Source organism: Hyalella azteca, unplaced genomic scaffold (assembly GCF_000764305.2).
Source record: "Hyalella azteca isolate HAZT.00-mixed unplaced genomic scaffold, Hazt_2.0.2 contig4315, whole genome shotgun sequence".
In the NCBI taxonomy this organism is placed as follows: domain Eukaryota; kingdom Metazoa; phylum Arthropoda; class Malacostraca; order Amphipoda; family Hyalellidae; genus Hyalella; species Hyalella azteca.
This window is the reverse complement of record NW_025934535.1, coordinates 143,369-167,498: the sequence shown is the minus strand read 5'-3', so window position 1 is coordinate 167,498 and position 24,130 is coordinate 143,369. Positions and strand designations below refer to the sequence as shown.

The following is a 24,130-nucleotide window of genomic DNA, read 5'->3' as shown; positions in this document are numbered from 1 at the left end:
TTAGACTTCATTAATGCATGACTAAAAATAAGCTTGAATAACTCTTGTTGCGTTATTGCCGAGACAGCTCCAACCTTATATAATTTTAAGTTTTTTTCACTGGCATAATTTGCCCTAGATGGCTTCGAAATCTCGACGACAGAGTGTTATCCTTGTCATATAAATATTTTAGGGGGAATACTGGTGGTAAATTTAGTAAAACGTTTTACAGAAAGACCAAATTACTGAATAATAAAACGGCTAACCTATTTCGGTTCCAGAAGCCACAACCACCATTGTCTTCCCCCTCGATGGCAACACGTCATCAATTACCCCCGATCCTTGCTTCCCTCAATGTCAACACTGGCTCATCACCACGAACCATCGCGGCTGCAATACCATCTACCTTCCAAGTCTAAATCGGCACATCATCCTGAACCATCAAACTCTCTCAATGCTATATTCCTTCGACTGACAGGTCACCCTGAACCATCGCGCTCTCAATACCATATTCCTTCGACTGGCAGGTCCCCGTGAACCATCAAACTCTCAACACCATATTCCTTCGACTGGCAGGTCCTCCTGAACCATCACGCCATATTCCTTCTACTAGCACGTCACCCTGAACCATCAAACTTTCAATACCACATTCCTTCGACTGGCAGGCCCCCTGAACCATCAAACTCGCAATACCATATTCCTTCGACTGGCAGGTCACCCTGAACCATCACGCTCTCGCCACTTTATTCCTTCGACTGGCAGGTCCTCCCGAACCATCAAACTCGCAATACCATATTCCTTCGACTGGCAGGTCCCCCTGAACCATCACATCCTAATAGTGAAGCCTAAACTCACGCAAGCATCCATCACTGCCGCGCTGTATCAACGGTAGACCCCAGAAGCCAGGCTCGCAGCGGTCACACTTGGTGCCGCCGACCCCAGGCTTGCAGTGACATTGATTGGTCACAGGATCGCAGGTATCCTCGTGAGCTCCAAGCTGTCAGGAGATCAAATCGTCCAGGTATTAGATTGACAGAAAATTTATGCACAAAATTTATTAGAGTTTAGCTTCTTTGTACAACTCAGCAAGGAATTTTGTCGCGGAAATTAACCAACTATACTGCATATGCAATGGTCCACAGGTATAAAAATTGTTCAAAAACGTGAATCAAAGCGATGTTAGAGCTAGCGGGGTTGCCCGCGTTTAATGCACACAGTTACCTACTGATTTGGTGCGCTGTTTGTAAGAGTGGATATCGTTTATATTATAATAGATTATAAATAATTAAGATAAGTTGCTCGGAATTGAAAAAGTTAGTCAAAAAACAATTTTTTTTCGTAAAAGTTTTGATCTAGCTACGGAAAGGATCATCATAGGCACGCGAGACAATAGAATTTTCAAGGAAAATATCAAAAGTTATTAAACGGAAATGGTGAAAACTTGGTCTGAACAACAATAATCAGCAAACTTCTATAACAGGATTTTTCATAACAGGCTCAATTAGTCATATTTACACAACTAGATTTAAGATCATGAAACAAAACACAAATATTCATCCGTTCAGAAATTAGAACTTGACGTATTTGTCTTCGGCGCGAAAACATTCAAGCTAAATTGCATAACACAGAACCATTAGGCCCTCGAAAACGACTCTCGCAGCTCCTAGGCCATTTGTCGCTGTTGACGGCAAGGCCGCCTATAGGGTGGCTGGCGGCAGCCATTTGAAAAGAATTGCTGTGGTGATCGCAACATCAGAGATAATCGAATTGTTGACGATGATTACTACATGGATGGTTAATTTATAAAGTTGGCTGGTAAAGTTGATTGAAAGGGTTAAAAAATAATAGGTATATATTCCTTATTTTACAATGTTGCAGTTTGTTTCAGTATGTACTCAACATGAACTGATATATTATTTACGATGTGCAGCAGCCGTTTTTGGCGTCCCACAATGTGTCGAAACTGAAGTATTCGCATTATTCTTGTACCTCGAAGTATCCCAATAGGCAATAAAGTAGCAGATCATTTCATTTTGAAAAGGTAAAAATGCGTCAGTGATAACAGGTTTTATATTTCAGTTAAAGGTAACTTTTGGGATTTATAACTGTCGTTTAAATTTCCATAATTGCTCCCACAGAATACGGCTAGAAATATCCTCGCTATCCTTCATGCCCTGATATGCCATCGCTCACGAGCAACAAACACCACAATAAAAGTAACCCCTCTGCCCCACACGCTCCCTTAGGAGCCAAAGTACAGCCCGATTTGTTCTGCATTGTGCGCTGAAGCTTCCGCACCCCACCTTGTGGCACTGACAAATGGACGGACATCCAGCGAAGTTCTCTCCCCGGGCCTCAGTTACTCCGTCCGGGCAACACTGAAACTTGGAGGCCCGGCAGCCGGTCTCCTCAGGGTAGTCGGTTGCTGTGTCTGTCGTGGAAACCGACAAAATTATCTTGCTATAAATTGTCGAGGAAATGTCAATGGAAATTAATACGGAATTTTGAAATTTCTATGTTAAATAAAATCATTTTAGCGTTGGATAGAAACTCAGTACTATGGTACGAGAAAGAAAGTCAATATAATTCTGCATTTAACTCTCAATGATGGTTAGGCAAATTCTTGCGAGTCTCGAAGCTAACGATTGAATAAAATCTCCCAGGTACATAATTGGAGCCAATTTGCAAGAATCGTGTATAGTTATAATATTTTTGCAGAGACTCCAGTCAAAAATAAATTACTTTCAATAAATTTTTTTTTACATGAATTTTCGAGTGTTTCCGTTTGAATTACTGATCAACAAAATTGTGAGATTTGCGGGCATTTCCTTTTAAAATCATTATTATTACTTAAAACTATCCACCAATTCCTTATATCTTAATGCACATGTTCAAAAGATAATTATAAACATTTTAGAGATTGAGGAAACTCGGTCCAAGAAACCACATCATCATTCATAGTGGCACTCGATCCCTGGAAGAAATAACAAGCGGTCATCAGAGGGATGAATGAGAACGTCCGAGCCTCCGGCGACTGCGAATAGGGGATTAATTGAACCAAGTAAACCCATGAAATGGATGAGGCGATATCCGCATCGACGGAAACCTCCATAAACCACAAGAAGAACAAGGTCGAGATAGTGAGATCCGTATGGAGACCTTCATTAACCATGAAGATAACATGCTCCTGATAGTGTTATTCGTATTGAGGTCTTCCTTAATTCCTAATAATAAGAACATGCTCCATAAAGTGATATTAATAAAGATCAACCATGTCACTAATATGTCCAAGATAGAAATATTTATATGGTGTCTAAAACGATGCACCCTATGCTCATAAGACGGAACCTCTGCTGGTCGCACTCTGTCTTCATTTGTGTCTCTGAAGTCGGCTCACCGGTCACGGTTTTGCCCGCTTCCTAATATTTAGAAACCTTAGTTTAAGTAAACATATTCGACTACATTTAATCTTGAAATTGTTACCTAAGTAAATTATTATGCATATAAAGGACACTTAATGGAAGCAGCACGATATACTTTGATCATGCGCTTAGTCGTGACGATTCATATGGTCTCTCTACGTTTTCTGCCAGCCAACAACCTGTTCACATATGTTAAAACATATTACTCTTCTTATTCAAGTTTAACCGTTCACATTTGAGCCTCGGACTTGGCATCACTTTGCTTGACGTATGTCGTCCTGTCATCCGACGTCTGTCGTCCTGTCATCCAATGTCTGTTATCCTGTCATCCGACGTCTGCCGTCCTGTCATCCAATGTCTGTTATCCTGTCATCCAACGTCTGTCGTCCTGTCATACGACGTCTGCCGTCCTGTCATCCAACGTTTGTCGTCCTGTCATCCGACGTGTGTCGTCCTGTCATCCGACGTTTGTCGTCCTATCATCCGACGTGTGTCGTCCTGTCATCCGACGTACGACGTCTGTCGTCCTGTCATCCGACGTCTGTCGTCCTGTCATACGACGTCTGTCGTCCTGTCATACGACGTCTGTCGTCCTGCCATCCGACGTCTGTTGTCCTGTCATCCGACGTCTGTCGTCCTGTCATCCGACGTCTGTCGTCCTGTCATACGACGTCTGTCGTCCTGTCATACGACGTCTGTCGTCCTGTCATACGACGTTTGCCGTCCTGACATCAGGCGTCTGTCACCTACTACGAGCATGAGGCCTGCCCTGGGACTGGCATACGCCCTTGGTCGTGGAGGAGAGCCATGTGGGTTGTTATATGTCCGGGTTCATGGTCGAGTGGTGCGTGCTGCTGTTCCAGTAATCATAAAAGACCCTTTCATCCGCAAAAAAACACAATACAATTGCCTACAACGAAAACAATAACTTTAAATTTATTGTTGTAACAATAACTATAACTACACCTATTCCTTGAAGTTTATTGCCATAAAGATATCAATAACTATATTTATTCTTAGAACCAACTTAATCCTATGCCTATATATAACTCATTACTACAACTTTAACGGAAACTAGAACTATTGGTGTTTCTACAGCCTCGGATCCGAATGCTGGTGGAAGAGGGTGCAACATCTAAGACAGGAGCCTAAATCTATAGGTTCAAGCTCTAAACCATTTGTGCGTTATTCGAACATATACTTGTTTTTCGCTCGTATTTTATCCAGCAATTTAGACTTGAACCGGACGCACAGAAAAGGACCGTACTCCATTGTTTTCCAGTTTTTGTAATATGGAAACCTTCATTAGTCAATGGAAAAAATATGTACCAGATAGTTTATGGATTTGAAGAGCCCAAGAACAGTACAAAACATGAAAGTTGTAATAGGACGCCAATATATTATACTTCCAGGTATGCTTCCAATTAGATGCCTACTTGAATCTGGGTGAATGTTCTAAATTATTGATTTACTTTTTGTCACAAATTATATACCAAATCAACATAGAATTTTAAGATTTTGGATTAGTCCCTTATTAATATACCTTTAAATGAAGAAATAACTATATTGCTAAGTAATTCACGAATATAATATTAAGATATGACGACAATAAAACTCCAGCAATAAAGGGGGAGTGCAATAACATTCGACTTTTCTTCGGGTTGAAAATACGAGCCGGTTGCACAAAGATTTCCCGGTAATGAAGACGAACTTCATTTCAAGGTCGTAAACCTCACCGAAAAAGCCCTTGCACGGGCACTTCTCGAGGCGTAAAATAAATAGCAGCTCCCACAAACGTTTCGGTAATTTCAGGGTCTTGAAAGACTCCATTCGCATCTATGGAATAGTTTGGTCTCAGGGGCAGCCTCATTGGTTTGATGAGGTCTTTCCCTCAGGCACCTGCCATACGTACGACCTACACAGTCTCCCTTCCACTAGCACTCAATCTCGAAATTTATGCTAATTTCTTGCAAGACCATCATCATTTGGGGAGCTGTCGGAGCAGAGAGCGGGCGCCTTTCTAGCACCCCTCATCACCGACACGGTTCCTGCAAATGAACACTCACTGTTCTCGAGAGGACAGCATTTGGCGAAAGACAAAGACCAGTGGCAGTACGACCCCTTTGGACACTCCTCTTTGTCCGGTCCTTCACCGCAGTAGAAATCGCGACCCGTCGCAGGGTTCACCAAAGGCGAGACGTTGTTGCACGGTATCAACTCGTAGTCTGCGCAGGTAATGAATTACAAATATGTTATAATTTTTTTCGAAAAGTACTATGGAGAAACAGAAAAGTCTACGTTTGAATATTCGATATCTCACAGATATTCAAAGGAAAACCTCATATTGTACTCAGGAGTAAAAAAGTGATGGATCAGTACAAAAAAGACGTCGAAACACAATTTAAAATACCAAATAAATTGGAGTAAAGTGAGTTTATGGTCATTTAAAACAATTTTATACTGAAATCATATATGAATAAAGTTTTAAAGATTTTGACGGAGAATTCAGTGAAATTTGGTAAAATTCAATGAAATATTGTTGAATTGTTCTTGAAATAAGACAAACGAAATGCTTATGTAATGTGCACAGTGCATAGTAGCGCCTCCTCAAGCCAGATGTGTTCGCGACAATAGATTGAGCAACATTAGAAAGATGAACAAAATAAGAAAACACATCGAAAAACAAGGAAACTAAAAATGAAAACATCATCAAAACTGGAAATCAAATAACGACGTAAATTAACGAATAAAGACGTGTCCTGTAAAATTTACAAGCTAACGAAAAAAAATACATTTGATAATAATTTTAAAGGTTTATCAAAACTTGGGCTAAGTGTTTATGCAAAGGCCAGAAAAAATTCAACGTGATTGATATAAATTCAATACAGCAATTTGTATGAAAATAAATACCTATCGTGGCAATCCGCCACTCAGATTTATCACATTTTACTAGTTTCTTGACTAATGTACTTGAACAATGACATCTAGCAAGCGCTATAATATCACAGTCACCTAATTATCATGAATAATTAAGATCTGTTCACATTAGTATGATCAAAGTGAATTGAAATTTTGTTGAGAAGGGAATTCTTTATTTTTTTCGACATAACGGTCTCTAAAATCGTGAATGGACGAGTAATTTAATTAATTCATGATTTAGTTTGGGCTATGAATTATCAAAGCATATAAATGCTCCGTGAGATATGTCATATAACACAATGAGTAAAGTATTGTAAGTGTGTGAGTGAAGTATATTTGCGTCCTCCTGATGTGGAACAATATGACTAAGAATTTATTATAAATATGTAACAAATTTGACAAACAAATTAGTCGACACAAGAAGTATTGCATGGTTGTAAAGGTGTCGATATGCTAAATGATTACGCATCAAGATTTTGGTTACGAAGAAGAAACAAATATTGAGACTAGTACTGCTTAATTATCAATGAAGTGTGCAAAATAAGAAAAACAAAGATAAAAAACATGCTCATTAACACAATTATTTTAATGCATCCTAGTAGCTAGCAAAAGGAGCCTATCGTCACACTTTCCATAAACAGCTTAAATCATAGGTTACCCCAATCTTACCCTCGAATATTACCAACAAAATTACATCCTCATAATAAACCATAAATAACAAATGAAGCAAAATTGTCATGCGATTGCAGTGGCAGCATGCAAAATCAATACAGTGGTGCAAACTGAACATACGAATGCAAAAATAAATAATACAAGGATATCAGGTAGAAGAATTTTCGAAAACAAACATCGATAAAAAAATGAGAAAACGAAATGAAAGACTGAAACAAATAAATGTGTATTTTAAAACAATGTGCTTTAAGCTCCGAAAAAATGAGTGTAAGTGAGCGAGAGTAATTTATTGATGCGAATAATTCTCCCAGTTGCGTAGACTGAAATAAAAAATCGCCTTAACAAAAAAAATATTCGTAATAAATCGTTAATATTACAGGTGAAAATACCATCAAAATCTGCTTTAGTCGACGGAAAAAAATATTAAATAATCATTGTTAAAAATATCCGGCGTAAATAAAAGAATAAAACGAAAAAAGCTAAAATACAATCAAAAAACGGAAATTCTATGGAACAAAACAGCGCCTACATGAAATAACGACAACTTATAATATTGATAGCTGAAATCATGAAACGAACTCATTATGGCGATTCAGTGCTAAATAAAAGCACGATAGTGAAAGCTTTGGAACAAACGACAACACTAGACACAAAATATGGCACATAAATAATGTGCATATAATCGTACAATCAGGTAAATGAATGCGAATTTGTCCAAATAGCGAGGCTCTTTTTTGCCTTAGTGCGGGTCAGCCAGATCCAGTTCGGCCCGACAAAATAAAGTATTAGTGCACTGTCCCTTCTTTGCTCCTGATGGAGGTAAGTGTGCTACTGTTTGGACAATACACTCATTCATTTTCCTGAGCATAAGGTTCTCGAACGCAGTACCTTCGCAGAGCTCTAAAGGTCGCAGACGTAGTTCAACCTGGCGCTGACAAGCCTCCCTGTTCATGGCACATTCGTTGGAGTACATCTTTAGATCGCTGGCACACACTGGATCCGTGGACACGAACTCTTCTTGTGTACAGTCGAGGGGACACGAGCATCTCGGTAAGCCGTCATCAAGAATAACGCATTTGGAGCCAAATTCACAGTTCATCAGGATGCAGGGATCAGGTGGTGGTGTGGGTGGAGTGTCCAGGATGAGGGGTGGCAGTTCAACTGGACTGAAGAGAATCGTGCCTTCAAGAGTGGTTTTGCTTCCGTTGACGCGGTAGGCTGTGCCGTCTAGGTTGTAGGTGTAGGCACGACCTTCTTGCATTCCTGAATGCAGGTAATGATCTTTTACGGTTTACAAGGGCGAATTTTTATAAGAAAACTATCTATTTTCATTGCAGAATTAATAAACATAGACAAGGTTTTGAGAAATCATGAGAAAGACATTGAAAAAGATACGAAACAGAAAACATTTTATTAATAGCACCTGATAGGCCAAGAGTGGATATGGAATTTCCAATTAACGTGTTTGAGGAACCAGATTCCGATAAAAATACGTCTCAAGATCAAATGCGTACATAAATTATTAGTGGTTAGTATTAGATGACAAAATAAGCTTGTTTAAACACGGGTGGTTATTGGCCAGAAGACGAGCACCAACAGTACTACAATAGGTGCGAGGGCACTGTTACAATCGAGCAACTTCATTTCAAAATCCGCGATGAATTCAATATGTGAGACTCTTGACAGCGTCAGATTCAGACTCACTTGCACTGTGCTGGAGGAACCCACCAGCATCGTCATCATGTAGATACCCTACATCATCCGACCGACGATAGCTGAAGCCCTCATTTCTACGGATTGGACTTCAGCATCCATTTTACAACTACCGATTTTTCTAAGCTTTGAGATTGTTTCGGAGTTTTTTTCACAGTTCAAAATTTTCTTCTTGTATTATTTTTACGTGTGTCATGTACTTATATCCACCAAAATTTCTGTATAAAATGCTTCATATTACTTGCAAATTAATGTTGCTATTTTCTATACGTCGTTAATAAATTTAAATTACTTCCTTAAACATGCATTTTGATCAACAAACGTCATCTGAAGACTATTGCTCGACCCTGAAAATTTAAATGAACAAATTCTCTGGCCATTAACCACCCGTGTTTGAATATAAGGGGATACACGAATAAAAAGAAATATAGAACCGAGACTTACCGGTAGTGTTGTCGTGCAATTTCAGCCCATATTAATAATAAACTTAATATTAACATCAGTGCCCTGGTTGATGTCAAATTAGGATACATGTTAATAGACCCCGAACATAGACACAAATTGAAATTCAACGAGTTTATTCTGTAAGTATTGAACGTTAGTCTCATTTTTCCATATTATTGAGCGAAATAATTAATTTGCAGTGAGTAAATATAGAACAATTCCTGGTAGTAATATCAGAAAACACTAATATATTAAGAATGACGAACTACAAATTTAACTTGAGGAAAGTTAATTTAGACAGAATTGTTTTTCTTGGCTAGATTCTGTGATTGAGTGAATGAGATTTCGTCTGAAAATTAGCTGCTTACCAATAAGTAAAACGTGGTTTGTTCAAATTCAGTACCCATTTCAGTACCTATTTTCAGCACCCATTTCCAACACCCATTTCCAGCACCCATTTCCAGCACCTATTTCCAGCACCCATTTCCAGTACCCATTTCCAGCACCTATTTCCAGCGCTTATTTCCAGTACCCATTTTCAGCACCCATTTCCAGCACTCATTTCCAGCACCCATTTCCAGTACCCATTTCTAGTACCCATTTCCAGTACCCATTTCCAGTTCCCATTTCCGGCACCCACTTCCAGCACCCATTTCCAGTGCCCATTTCCAGTACCCATTTCCAGTACCCGTTTCCAAAGTGTGCCAACGTCTTCGACAGACAGCAAAGTGAGTCCGAGCACAGAAAAAGCCAAATTGCTTGGCATTACATGAACAGGCAATTTTCATGGGCATGGATACACCCTAATTTTGAATCGTCTTCGTTCACTTGTATAATTATAAAAATTATAAATTTGAATTTTTGGATAGAAAATTAGTGGCTAAAAAAACTAATTCTGCACCATCTTCGCTCATTGACTAAATCAAAAAATAGTATGAATTTTTAGTAAACCAAAATAAAAATGAGCCCGCAAAATATCAGGAGCGGTTCTTGGCATCGCGTCCGTAAAAGCGTGCTTTAAAAAGAATGCTGCCCGAGAAGAAGAAAACTTTCCTTCCAGGTTCCTTCATTTTGGTTTATTGGTGTCGTCTCTATTATATCTTTTAACACCGTGGCACTCTGCTCATGAATCTTATTCACGACGTTGCATTAATAACCGCAGGAAAAACTTTTATATACAACGCGAAGGCCGCTGCGAGCGAAATATATTGCTCTGAATATCACGAGATCATAAATACTGGCCTCTTGTGTACTCACTTTTTCGGCCATCACGACCTGCATGAATGTTTGTCTTAATTTTCAATGCAAGCAGCCGTCGGTGTTCGCTGCGTAGCTTTCAGACTAAAAAGTAGCAAATCGATTAGAGTTCTTTTATTTTGCTGGATTTTTGTACAGGTTGTCGCTAGATTAATAGTTTGACGTTCTAGGCCTCACCCATCAAAGTAAAGCTAACAAAAAAATTAATCAACAAACAACGCTCAAAGAAACCACCAAGAAACCCACGAAAGAAGCAAAAGATTTTTCCTTTTAGTGTAACTCACTGACTCCGGACGACCGAGCTTCCGAGCACTCGCCAAAGAAAGCCACCCTGAGAGCAGGTTGTCCAATCTGGCACGCCATCCTCTGCATCATGCATTCGTTGAGGAAAGTAACGCCGTTTGTAGCGCACACGGGTTCCTTTGTGTCTGGACACGATGTTGGACACAGGCATTGGCCAGCCTCACAATGGGCTCCGTACTTGCATTCCACGTGCTTGCACAGGTCTGATAAAGCAACACGAAAAATAAGACTCATTTGTTGGTCATGGTCCCGAAAAGTAAAGTTGTTGGTCGTGGTCCCGAAAAGTGGGGCTCGTTCAGAAGAGTTTTTTGGGTTCACGGAGTTAGAAGGAAAGTATATAAAAACCTGGAAGCCTTAAGAAAAATAACTCGGGTTGCTCTTAATACAGGAAAAAATTTTACTGATGGGAGACTCTCAGACAGAAATGACTCTTTTTTTTCATAATTCGTTGAGGCACGGGCTGTACAGGCATGTGAGAATAATTTTTTCTGCGCTAAAATAAAGTTGAAGCAAATATTTTGGTAAATGATCATTTTTCAGAAGGGAATTATAAAATTTTGACCAGTTGATAATGTATAATGAGACGGTAATCATGAAACGAACCACAGTCGCCGCGCGACGATACAGCAATGTCCTGCTGCAGTCTGCACGCCTGCACCTTCAGGTGACACTCGTTCAGGTAAGTCCGCTCGTCCGTTCCGCACACCTGGCTCTCCACCTGCCGTGGCCAGAAAAACTTGGAAATTTTTAGCAAACCAAAAGGAAAATGAACCCGCAAAATATGAGGAGCGGTTCTAAAAATAAATTAAATAATAATAAAAAATATAATAATAAAATAAAGTAATAAAATTAAATATTCAAGCTGATCATTCATTTAACATTGATATAAAAATTCGAGGGAGATGAAAATTAATGATAATTTAGTGGGTATACAAGGTGGATAAAGATGCTTAGTTGCATAAGATGAGTAAATTAATTGAGAAACCTGAAGATCCTGTCAATATCGGGTACAAGATCAGGAGTTGAAATTTTAGCATTTCGTTTTAACGTGTAGCCTTACATGAAAGCTGGTTTCGTAGGCAAATATGCTCATAAATTTAACAATATCTTTATTATGTAGGTACAATATTGCAGACGTGCGCTCGATACCAACATGAGTGTTACAGATCGTGGCACAAACCGAAATGCGGACGGCAGTATTTCGTTGTGCGAATATTCGTTGCCACTCAATTTTTTATCATTCTCGAAGAAAATGAATTTACATCAATATATAGATATTAGATATTACATATATCAATAATATATTTGTAATATCTAATATATAAATTTTGAGAGTCAACTTAGTAAGATTAAATGTAAAGTAATAAAATTAAATATTCAAGCTGATCATTCATTTAACATTGATATAAAAATTCGAGGGAGATGAAAATTAATGATAATTTAGTGGGTATACAAGGTGGATAAAGATGCTTAGTTGCATAAGATGAGTAAATTAATTGAGAAACCTAAGGATCCTATCAATACCAGATACAAGATCAAGATTTAGAAATTTTGGCATGTTGTTTCAACGTGTAGCCTTGCACGAAAACTTGTTTATAGACACACATGCTCATAAATTTAACAATATCTTTATTATGTAGGTACAATATTGCAGACGTGCGCTCGATACCAACATGAGTGTTACAGATCGTGGCACAAACCGAAATGCGGACGGCAGTATTTCGTTGTGCGAATATTCGTTGCCACTCAATTTTTTATCATTCTCGAAGAAAATGAATTTACATCAATATATAGATATTAGATATTACATATATCAATAATATATTTGTAATATCTAATATATAAATTTTGAGAGTCAACTTAGTAAGATTAAATGTACATTTCTATGGTTTACCTTCTGTTTTGAAACTTTACCAATATTTTATCACTAAATTTCATATTTAAGGAATCTCTAGAGCTTGATAATTTTTCAGAAGTTTTCAGCTACACCATAGTTACTGCGGGCACGAGCAATCGTATATTCGCCATATATTTCCGATGCAGGCTTCAAACGCAAGCAGACTCGAAGTATATAATTAATGAACTACATCCAATAAATATAAAATTATTGAATTTACACATAAGACTCACATCAGTACAGACGGTCGGACAGATGCATCGGCCATGGCCTTCTGGAGTGGCTTCACAGAGGCCGTAGAAGCGACACTGTTTCTCTTCACAGCCGCCTGTAGGAGCACCGGGGCATTGCAATTGTATCGATGTTCGGAAAAAAACTAATCTGATACCCTGAGTACCTCAGCCATGTCAGTGTCAATTGAAAAGATCTTGCCAGTAGGTAAATATTGTTGTAATACTCTTCATTGTTTTTATACAAAACATTTTTGTAATGCGCTTAACTGTTTTAATACAATGTATTGTTGAACAATATTCACAAAATAGCGCGTATACAAAGTTGAGTGGAATTTTCGGCACGCGCATAAAATTAATCAAAATGTTTTGATTCTGTTACTCATTTTTGTAAAGTATTTGAGTGATAACAAAAGGAATTTTTGGATGAGTAAATTTTTGGGTTTGAAGAGTCTTTATTTATTATTTATATTGGATAATTCTCATAAAATTATTTTATATTGGATAATTCTCGATTCTGCACGCATTAATCATTGCACATTTAAATCTCGTGTTTATCTCAATATGCATAATTAGATGACGATGTCAACTAATTACGAAATTAGTTGACGATGTATAAAGTTTATAATGCACTGATAAGTAGTCGATTACGTATATTGAAAGGTTAAACAAGGTAAATGCTTTCAGTTCTCAGAATGATCTATTTTCTTATCATTTATACAAGCAATTATCTTCTAATATTAAATTGGAATGCCAAATGCATCTCTGACCGCATGACATTAAACTTATGCGGTAACGTGGGATTCTGAGCAATGATATTGACATTCAAAAGATATGATTATGGAACAATAGGATTCAATTTAAATAGGCATTTCATTCGCTTGGTGCTTCCATCTTATAATTTCGGTCATTTATACTAGCCGTATTTGCAAGCTATTGTTTACTAGTCATGTGACCATGGGGCACACTCGCTTTAAGTTCTTCATACCATAATGTAACTGTGCTTATAAAAAACGTACGGATGGCAAAACTTGCCCATTGAGGCTAATATTTTTCATGTATTCACAGAAATTCAGCGGGAAAATTTGGCATATTGCAACTAATCACTCTTTCTGATCTCACTTCATTCATCAATATTTGCGTTTACGATAAAAACCGCAAGCTTACAAAGCAATTTATTGCTGTAATCACACACAATTGACTAGGAAATTAGCGATATTAATTGACTAGGAAATTAGCGATATTATTAAAATTAATTCCTTTTTGTTAGAATGGTGAGTGTGGGAGGCCTTTAAAAAATAAGATTAGCGATATATGTATAGCCCCTTTCATTCTTCCCTATCTCTCCGTGTTCACAAATGGCCGAACATTTATCCGGTAAACTCACGACATCGTCCGCGGTACTGGATGCCGATGTTTGTGTGTCTGACGCACGCCTCTGAGCGCAGCAGACACTCGTTGTTGTAGGAGAGTCCGTCCGTCCCGCATACGGGATCTAGCAGACCCGGACACGGGGGACAGTCGCATACGGGCTTCCCGTGACGCTCCACGCACACGGCGCCCAGCTGACATCGATGGCCTGAGCATGCGCCTCCACCTCCTGCGTTAATATGGATCACTTCGTGTTAGATTACATTTATTAATTTGTGTGAATAATGTACTAATAAAAATGTGAATAATGTAATAATAATAATGTAAATTTGTGCAAAACTTGTACAGATTTGGGAAAGTTTATGAGTGTGCAAGAGGCTTGTAAATTAGATAACAGAAATATTTAAAGCTGCTCTGTAGATGTCTCCCGTGGGCGTGTATAAAAAATAAATTCACGCTGACAGGAATTTGTCACGTCATAAAAAATTTCAATCTGGACCAATGCTTAGTTTACTTGCAACGTCAGGTTATCAACGCCGGGTTAACCTGCTACATGTAACACACAACACAGACTAGTGGCGCTTGCAACCTACTATAAATAATAATTATTAGCAATTTGAATGTATAGGTTGTACATCTGCGAGTTCTTAATTCAACGCACATACGATATCGTCTTCTCCTCAATATCCCAGTATATCTCCAATAAGGAGAAATTTTTAAAAGAGTCATTGATATAAAAGTAATAGAAAACATACGCTTCGATAGGGTGAGCTAGACTGTGTGCACTCCTCGACTCCTCATTTGTAGAATATTAAGTAGACATGATATTGAATAATTACTTTCCCGCTAGTTTTTCACCACAGAGCGATTGCTCGAATACATTCGTACATTGAAGATCGCTCCATCATTTCCATGAACCGTTTCGAACAAAAAAAAAATAAATATTAGCACCACGCAGGAGCACGAAAATTCTGAATGCACGAAACGACATCATGAATTAAAATTTTTTATTTACGCAGTTTTTTATTAAGTACATTAAGTTGATTTACATTTTCAGGATTAAGTCTAAAATAAAATAGTACTGGACTAAAATTCTTTGATGAACATCCAATTTGAATCTACAATCTTCTGAGCATAAAGCAGCATTGCGAATCATATCAGGAGAAAATTTACATTAATCGGTAGAAACTGTTACCAATCCAATTTCCGAGAAGTCTTATCCTCAAAAAAAAAAAAGCCGCCAGAAGACTTTAAAGCTCCCAGCGATGGCGTTTTCATTAGCTTGCCTTCAAACTTAGAAGGAAGCTAATAAAGGGAGTGCCATTTTTATTGTGGAGTCACAGGTCTTTGTTGGGGAATTTTGTGGACAGAAAGCATCAATTCTAAGGCCTTTGACGGCCCATATAAAAGGAAGGTCTCCCACTACACACCAGCGCCGGCCACGAGTGAACTTTTCAGCAACAATTGAGGTACGAGCGAGAGATTGGGGCTTTAAAAGGCTGTGAAATCCTAAATAAACGCCTCTTTTTACTGTTTTGATTGAATTCTGAGATTTGCAGCAGGCCCAGGCCTCCCCAAAAATCGGAGCCGGGGATGGACTTGGCACGATAAAAGTATCGTCAGATTGTAACAGGATTCGCTATCGCTGAGCTCCCGGAAACAGTAGATTATTTCTCAAAATAGGGCGGATTTTTAGATTTTGAAAACCAGCATCAGCAAACAAGCGCTGGCCGACATAGAGGGTATTTTGTTACTATTCGATTTTCTGGGCTTTGTTCAGATAGAGATAACTAGATTTTATATTTATTTGGAGCTGCACTTGGGATGGAGTTTACATCGACAGCACATTACAGTCGTGAAAATATCCAAGTAATATCTGTTTAGGATCACAGAATTTATTTATTTATACAATTTCATTACAAACCAGAGAAAGGGTTTTTAGAATGAACTTGTTTTTCAGTAAATAGAACTCATGCAATAAATCGAACGATAATTTATCGTTGATATATCGTAAATGAGATTATTGAGATACATTTTTAATATACTGACATAGTTTCAAATGTATGAATTTTCATTATCAAATAACGAAACGGCTAAAATAGAGATTTGGATCAACATAAGTAAGAAAATGAAACTCATTCTCTGGTCTTCAATCAAACTTGCATAAATATATGCAATATGGATCATTTATTAACTGTACATGAACTCAATAAAATGTTGTGTAAAAACTATTTATTTACTCATAAATAAAAAATAATCTATATCATAATATTAGGAACTTTCAACATCGTCGTTAGCAAACTCTGCGCTCACAGGTCCTGATGCCGTAAAAAACATAAAGTTAGTGAGCATGAGTATCCCTTATCCCACATCTTGAATTGTGTTCTCTGGGATGAGAGATATATCAGGGAATGTTCGCTGATGACCACGGAAATGAGTGCAATTTAATGTCTGCTCACTTATAAAGTTGTTATACCAGCCGCTGTCTCGTATCTTGCAGAGCTACCGTGCAGTAATCGTAAGCAACCCGAAAAATTTCATGAGTGTCTTGAATTTTTAATTACTTTGTGTTTCAATTTTTGGGAGATCTAGAGTTATTGTAATTTCTACGATGGTCCGAAGTTCGTCAACGATATAGAAGAGTATGGAAGGACAAAATACTTGATTTTGATATTTTATTTTAAGAATCTTATAGAAGTCAAAAGGTAAGAAATTGGCTGGCCACTTATTTTGCAATCACATCATTGACAAAGATTAGCAGAATAATTTGCGTACATATGGGAATAGTTATTTGAACTAATTTTTAATGGGTTTTAAAATTTTCCAAAATTAAAAGCTGTTTAATTATATTATTAGACGGAGACCACAAACAACAGAAAATACTCTAGTAGATGCATAACACAATTGAATCTGAGAGGTGAATAATATTATAGGCAGAAAACTCAATATAACTGAATTTAAATTTATTTCAAATATAGAGGAAATTCCCAAAAAAATCTCCAGTCTCTTCAAATATTTGAAACTCCTTCAAAATAAAAATTTCCATCAAATTGAAGTCCTCTTGTATGATGCTCACCACAAACTCCCACGAACTGCACCGTGATGTCGAGCTGCCTGATGCACGCCGCCCTCCGGAGCTCGCAGTGACTGTCGTAAGTGACGCCGTCCGAACCACAGACCGGGATGACGACGGGCTCGCAGCGCGGTGGGCACTCGCATCGGGCCAGCCCGAAGCTGTCGATCTTGCAAACCTCCCCCGCTAGGCACGACACGGCGTCGCATGGGTTCAGGCCTGGAGTACGTCAGGATAATGGCTAAACTTACCAGTATTACCGAAAGATTATTGACAAGCAGGTTACTTAAGGCAAGTTAGGTACCTTTAATGGCTATATCAGCCGGTCGCGAGGCGCTCCACGACCTCATTAAGTGAAAGTTGCGATAGTGCAAGGCCGAACAAACAAGGATTTAACTAATGGCTTCCGCTTGAAGACTTGCTGTGGGAAATTTGAACAGAAAATCAGTAAAAAACGTATCGTAAAAAGTCGAATTTTTAACGAAAGTTTCTTTCCTGGGAAAAAAATATCTTCAATCATTCATTACAGATATTTGCGACGCCTTCTATCATAATTTTTCGTCTTACAGATATTAGAAAATTATTCCATAGACTCGCAATCTTCATTTACGAAATAGAGCGCGGCCAAGCGAGCGCGCTAGCGGAGCCAGAGATTTTGTTTGCCTCTGAGTCTCCGAGGATCAAGAGCGTTGATATTACCATCACGGCAACGTTGACTCCCCTTGTTGTGGTGTAACGTGCCTTTTAACATGTTTTTTTTTCGTTTTGTTAGGCCGATCGGTAGGTTCAGATGTTGCGTGGTCTATCATACGGCAACTGATGGCTAAGAAATTAAAACATTTATTTGGTTCAAAAATTCTGTTTCTTTGCGCTGCCAAGCAGTAATGACTAACCAAAACTGATGTAATATAGTATGGTTATTACTGTGCCAAAACATTAATCTCAATGCAACGTTGACGCAAGAGCATGTCCAGTTGAGTGACGTTACAACTCTTGGTCTTTAGCATTGACTAAACAAGAAGCCTCGTCGCGAAATAGAAATATTCTAGCATATGAAGCAGATGAAGTGTTTGTTGCTGGCGCTCAGTCTTTAAGATTTAATTCCAGATATTGAGGATAACATGCCGGGTTGAACGACGTGAGAGGAGGGTATTTCACAGGAGCAATGTAAGTGAAGGCAAGCACTACCCTTGGGGTTTGGGGTCCGATTGTGAACGCGGCGTGCGTGCACTAGAGCAGACCGATCTGAGGATCTTGACATCTACAACGCACAACTTTTGCACAAGGAGAGTGACTTATAATAGAGATAACTTCAACCACATATAATGGAATAAGATAATTAATGTGTAACTAATATTTTTTTCTTCCACGAAGAGCATGTTTTACAAAATAAAGGAAGTGGAAATTTTATTGGTATCCATAAAGGCTAAATGGTAATGGTAGGAAATGGAAGGAATGAACTAAACAAAAAACAGCTTCATAGCGTTGACTACTAATAAACTAAAGAAACCCAGCAAATTAACATGAAGAATAATCGCTCGCTAAGAAGCTGAGATACCTGCAATCCCATACCGTTCACAAATAACAAGCGAGGAGATTCACAAATTCTAATGGTAATCAAGAAATTTTCTGAACATATTTTGCTAATTATAATTAAATGTGAGTAAACCCGCATATAGGTTCATGGAAAACATTTTTTTTCATAACTAACAATCAGCAAAACTAACCTACGTCGCAGGCTCCGCGATACACGATGTCCAGACTCCTGAGATTCCGACAGCCCTCCACTTTCATGAGGCAGTCGTTCCTGAAAATGGGATCAAATACGTAGATAAAATAATTCATGTTAATCATGTACAATAATTTTGAGGTTGATTTGACGGATGCTTAACGGTTGCCTAAGGTAGACAATCCAGTGGTTATTGACAATATATGTCCATGAATTTTAGAGTGTTTAAAATAAGAATGCGATTTACACTTCAAGAGGTAGAATTATAATTGCCGTAATAAAATTATTCGATAATCTTGAATATACACAGCTAAATCTGCATCATATTGTTTTTCTGAAGTGATTGTGTGAAAACTGAAGAGAGTTCTGTGAAGTGATTGATTTTGAAAACTGAATGATTAATTTCCTTTTCATTTCATAAACGCGCTGCTGAAAACGCGGCTGAAGCATCCCGCTATACGATAGAGATATTACACAATTGGCTGTGAAACTGGATGGGGGAGCGTCTCGGTATAAAAAACTTTTTTATTTACGGACGGATCACTTTGAAACTTGATACGACTGTGTAAAACAGAGCTCTAACACTATTTTGTTCATGTAAATTTTTCGAAAAGGAAAAAAATGAAGAAAATTGCAGGAAAAAGATTTTCAATAAAAAGATTTTCTCCTCTTAGGATTTTCAAGCCACAACATCGAGATACATATCATTCGATGCGTAAAGACCATATCTAACGATTCGTAATAGCTTTTTTTCAGAATTCATATTTTTGTAGGTNATAGGAATCAGAAAATTGAAAAGATGTGTATAAGAGACAGGTACATATATATCGCAATAGGATTCAATACACAAATGATTCATTCAAATCTGGTTATTCAAGACCGGTGATGTGAACGTCCTTTTTTTATAACATTTTACGCTAAAGAAAATAACTCCACAATAGTTTTTTTTTTGAAACGGTGAAGAATAAAATTGTTGCAGCAAATCATAGTGAAATTTAAGTGAATAAGAAATCAATAAGAAAGTCGAGAAAACGTGGTTTAATTCGAATGAAGTGCTCGGATATCGTGACCGCTAGAGCCCTCCATGCGACAACAGGGCACGCGATGTGACAGGCGACAGAAAGACTCCGGCCACTCACCACAAGAGCCGTTGAACACGACTGTTATCTGTGTTTGCTGTTGGCATATGGCACGGCGCAGATGGCATTGTGAGTCGTATGTGATGCCATCATCACCACACTGCTTTGGTTGGCCAGGATTATGCAAGATGGAACAGTATTCTGGACATCTGCATAACACGTGGCGTAAACCCTTCTCAAACTCTTGCATGAAACAGTCTGCTGACCACGGGCAGAAGTAAGTGTCGCATGATTCTGTCCAGAGGATCACGGCAGTGATTGAAACAGAACATGTGTGTGTGTGTGTAGAACCAAAGCATAATACTCATACAAAGTGGGTTATGGAAGACGAGCTGCGAAACGTTTGAGGTTCAAAGTTTGTGCCGAGGATTAAATGTTACGTATATAAAGCGACAAGCTTTGCAGTCAGTCCTCTCGTGAATGTCGCTTTCAAAAAAAGTATTAAATTTGCATAAAAACTTTAGTTAATTTATCGAAATATCATTGCATAAAAGCAGCAATAACATATTGTTCACGTGTTTATTAGCTAGGAAGACAAGTTTGATTTGGCTCTTCATTTTTACTTGTACGCCATTAAATACAACTGGATTGTTATTTTGAGAACTCACCGCAAGCTTGCATTCCCTAGTATTAGCGTGCAGAATCAAAATCCCGACAGGAAGAACAAAAAAAAAAATCCCAAAAGGAGTATAAAATTGTAACTAATACTACTGAAACTTGATTATTATTACTTGCAACTAATATTACTGATATATACTTGTAACAAGTATATTTCATAGATGAACTTTCTGTCCACGTATGTAATAGCAAGACCAAATAACGCGCTTATCACCACGCATATTGAAAATTTTAAATTTGAATCGGTACGCTGAAATTAGTTTCTCTGCAATTTAAACAAAACCACGGATTGAAAACTAAAAATATTTATTTACAGTCTTCCGCTAAAAATACATAAGCCTCGGGTTATATTTTTCATGAAGAATTTTCTTGTCTATGATTGGTGGATTATGCTTGAAAGGCCGTCAATGATTGGCTGATGAACTTACGATCTCTTAACTTTTTTGAAAGTATAGGCCCTTGACATCTACAACGCACAACTTTTGCACAAGGAGAGTGCCTTATAATAGAGATAACTTTAACCACATATAACGGAGTAAGATAATTAATTTGTAACTAATATTTTTTCTTCCACGAAGAGCATGTTTTACAAAATAAAGGAAGTGGAAATTTTATTGGTATCCATAAAGGCTAAATGGTAATGGTAGGAAATGGAAGGAATGAACTAAACAAAAAACAGCTTCATAGCGTTGACTACTAATAAACAAAAGAGACCCAGCAAATTAACATGAAGAATAAGCGCTCGCTAAGAAGCTGAGATACCTGCAATCCCATACCGTTCACAAATAACAAGCGAGGAGATTCACAAATTCTAATGGTAATCAAGAAATTTTCTGAACATATTTTGCTAATTATAATTAAATGTGAGTAAACCCGCATATAGGTTCATGGAAAACATTTTTTTTCATAACTAACAATCAGCAAAACTAACCTACGTCGCAGGCTCCGCGATACACGATGTCCAGACTCCTGAGATTCCGACAGCCCTCCACTTTCATGAGGCAGTCGTTCCTGAAAATGGGATCAAATACGTAGATAAAATAATTCATGTTAATCATGTACAATAATTTTGAGGTTGATTTGACGGATGCTTAACGGTTGCCTAAGGTAGACAATCCAGTGGTTATTGACAATATATGTCCATGAATTTTAGAGTGTTTAAAATAAGAATGTGATTTACACTTCAAGAGGTAGAATTATAATTGCTGTAAAAAATTATTCTATAATCTTGAATATACACAGCTAAATCTGCATCATATTGTTTTTCTGAAGTGATTGTGTGAAAACTGAAGTGAGTTCTGTGAAGCGATTGATTTTGAAAACAGAATGATTAATTTCCTCTTCATTTCATAAATGCGCTGCTGAAAACGCGGCTGAAGCATCCCGCTATACGATAGAGAGATTACACAATTCGCAGTGAAACTGGATGGGGGAGCGTATCGGTAAAAAAAAACTTTTTTTATTTAGGGACGGATCACTTTGAAACTTGATACACTGTGTAAAACAGAACTCTCTCTCATGAACATTTTGTTCATGTAAATTTTTCGAATAAATGAAAGAAAATGTGAAATTCATAGAAAATTGCAGAAGAAAGATTTTCAATAAAAGGATTTTCTCCTCTTAGGATTTTCAAGCTACAACATCGCGATACATATCATTCGATGCGTAAAGACCATATCTAGCGATTCGTCGTAGATTTTTTTCAAAATTCATATTTTTGTAGGTGGGGGGGAGGGATTTTTCGATTTTCACCGCCCCTCCCCCTTTTTGCAAAATATCCAAAATATAACGAAATTATGAAAAAAGCTACGACTATTCTCTGGATATTTTTTTTTAAATCGAATGGTATATCTCTTAATGTTATAGCTTGAAAATCACAGGAGGAGATTGGTTTTATAGATTGAAATTTTAAACTTTTTCAGGAGAGCCAAAAAATTGAAATTTGTGATCATTGAAAGTTTAGGTTTTACTTTCGCTTCGACGGCTGTCATGAACGAACAAATGAACACACAAAAATAGCTTTGAGCTCTTTAAATGCGCAATTTCTGAACCTTAAAAATGATACTAAAAACCGGAAAATATCCGATTTTTGACCGAGATGCTCCTTTTGATCATTGAAAGTTTAGGTTTTACTTTCGCTTCGACGGCTGTCATGAACTAACAAATGAACGCACAAACATGGCTTTGAGCTCTTTAAATGCGCAATTTCTGGACCTTTAAAATGATACTAAAAACCGGAAAATATCCGATTTTTGACCGAGATGCTCCTTTAAAACATTTAAATTATACGCATTTGAGAGAATTAAAGACGTTAGAGTGCAGATAGAATCCACTAATTAATGTGACTTCAAAGTGAAAAAAGAAACCGCTAAGATTGGTACGGGTAACCTAATACTCTTCTCACGGAAACAAGATCATCCAAGCCAAAAGTCAGCAAACATTATATGTGCACATCCAGGTCGCCATATCGTGACGTCCAGCTTATTTCTTTGCAATAAATTTCTCCGCAAAACATGGCTATTTACTAAGCCCGGAGGCCCCTTGGTAGTTTCGAGGAAACCGTTGCCTAGAAGTTTCTGGGACCCGCTGCCTGCTAAAGTTCGTTTTATTACCAGAGAATTACGCTAGGCGGGACGATGCCATATTTCCATATGGCTCAGAACTCAAATATCAAATTGAATCTCCGTCTTCACAAAAAAGAAATATGTAGAAGGTTTGAGTATAAAATCTCGGCTTTCACTGATTCCGGGGAGATTTAGACGGCATTCGCAGGGATAGTACAAGTCAATTTTGTCCACTTGTCTTCGAGTTTGTTCGAATTCGGTTTTGATTGTGGAACGACTGATATTGGTTTACTGATGTGGGTTATGAAGAATCTTATTGAACATCTACAAGAAAATATCTGTAATAACCGCAAAATCATAATTTTATGTGCGAGGAAACAAGCAAGAAAAGATAACCTTCATGAATATTCCTTTCATAATAAAAAAAGAATGCACCAGATTATCATTCATATTCTAGAATTACGGAAGAGCATTTTAACATGAAATAATTCAACCCGAAAAAAAGTTCCAAACGTTAGGATCTTTAATGAATTCATTAAGAAAAAGGCTCTAGCGAACTAAGAAACGTTACCTGTTATAAGTAATAATGAGGTGTAACATGATGCTTAATCTTTCTCTTTGACGGTGAGTGACTAAACTATGCAGGATATTCCTCTTGATCAATCAAAAGCCCGCTCTTAATTACACAGAATGAATATGTCATGACCCTTCAACCTCGAAATAGAATTAGGCTCATGCGAGGCTCTTCACTTGGACGTCAGGCAGGTCTGAGAAATGGAAATTCGGCCTAGGATAGTCAG

At 37.8% G+C, this 24,130-nt stretch overlaps 1 protein-coding gene across 1 annotated transcript in view; it reads right to left on the bottom strand.

Annotated features, from left to right (window-relative positions):
- LOC108678093 (agrin) overlaps window positions 1-24,130 on the bottom strand; it is an 80,387-nt gene that overhangs the window by 42,844 nt on the left and 13,413 nt on the right. The window contains exons 5-14 of the mRNA XM_047879959.1: window positions 19,008-19,087; window positions 17,284-17,499; window positions 14,224-14,436; window positions 12,840-12,934; window positions 11,313-11,427; window positions 10,691-10,912; window positions 7,881-8,255; window positions 5,468-5,626; window positions 2,283-2,410; window positions 835-976 (exon numbers count right to left, since the gene is read on the bottom strand). Coding sequence (XP_047735915.1) covers window positions 835-976; window positions 2,283-2,410; window positions 5,468-5,626; window positions 7,881-8,255; window positions 10,691-10,912; window positions 11,313-11,427; window positions 12,840-12,934; window positions 14,224-14,436; window positions 17,284-17,499; window positions 19,008-19,087 — 1,745 coding nt within the window. The remainder of the gene's footprint in view (window positions 1-834; window positions 977-2,282; window positions 2,411-5,467; window positions 5,627-7,880; window positions 8,256-10,690; window positions 10,913-11,312; window positions 11,428-12,839; window positions 12,935-14,223; window positions 14,437-17,283; window positions 17,500-19,007; window positions 19,088-24,130) is intronic.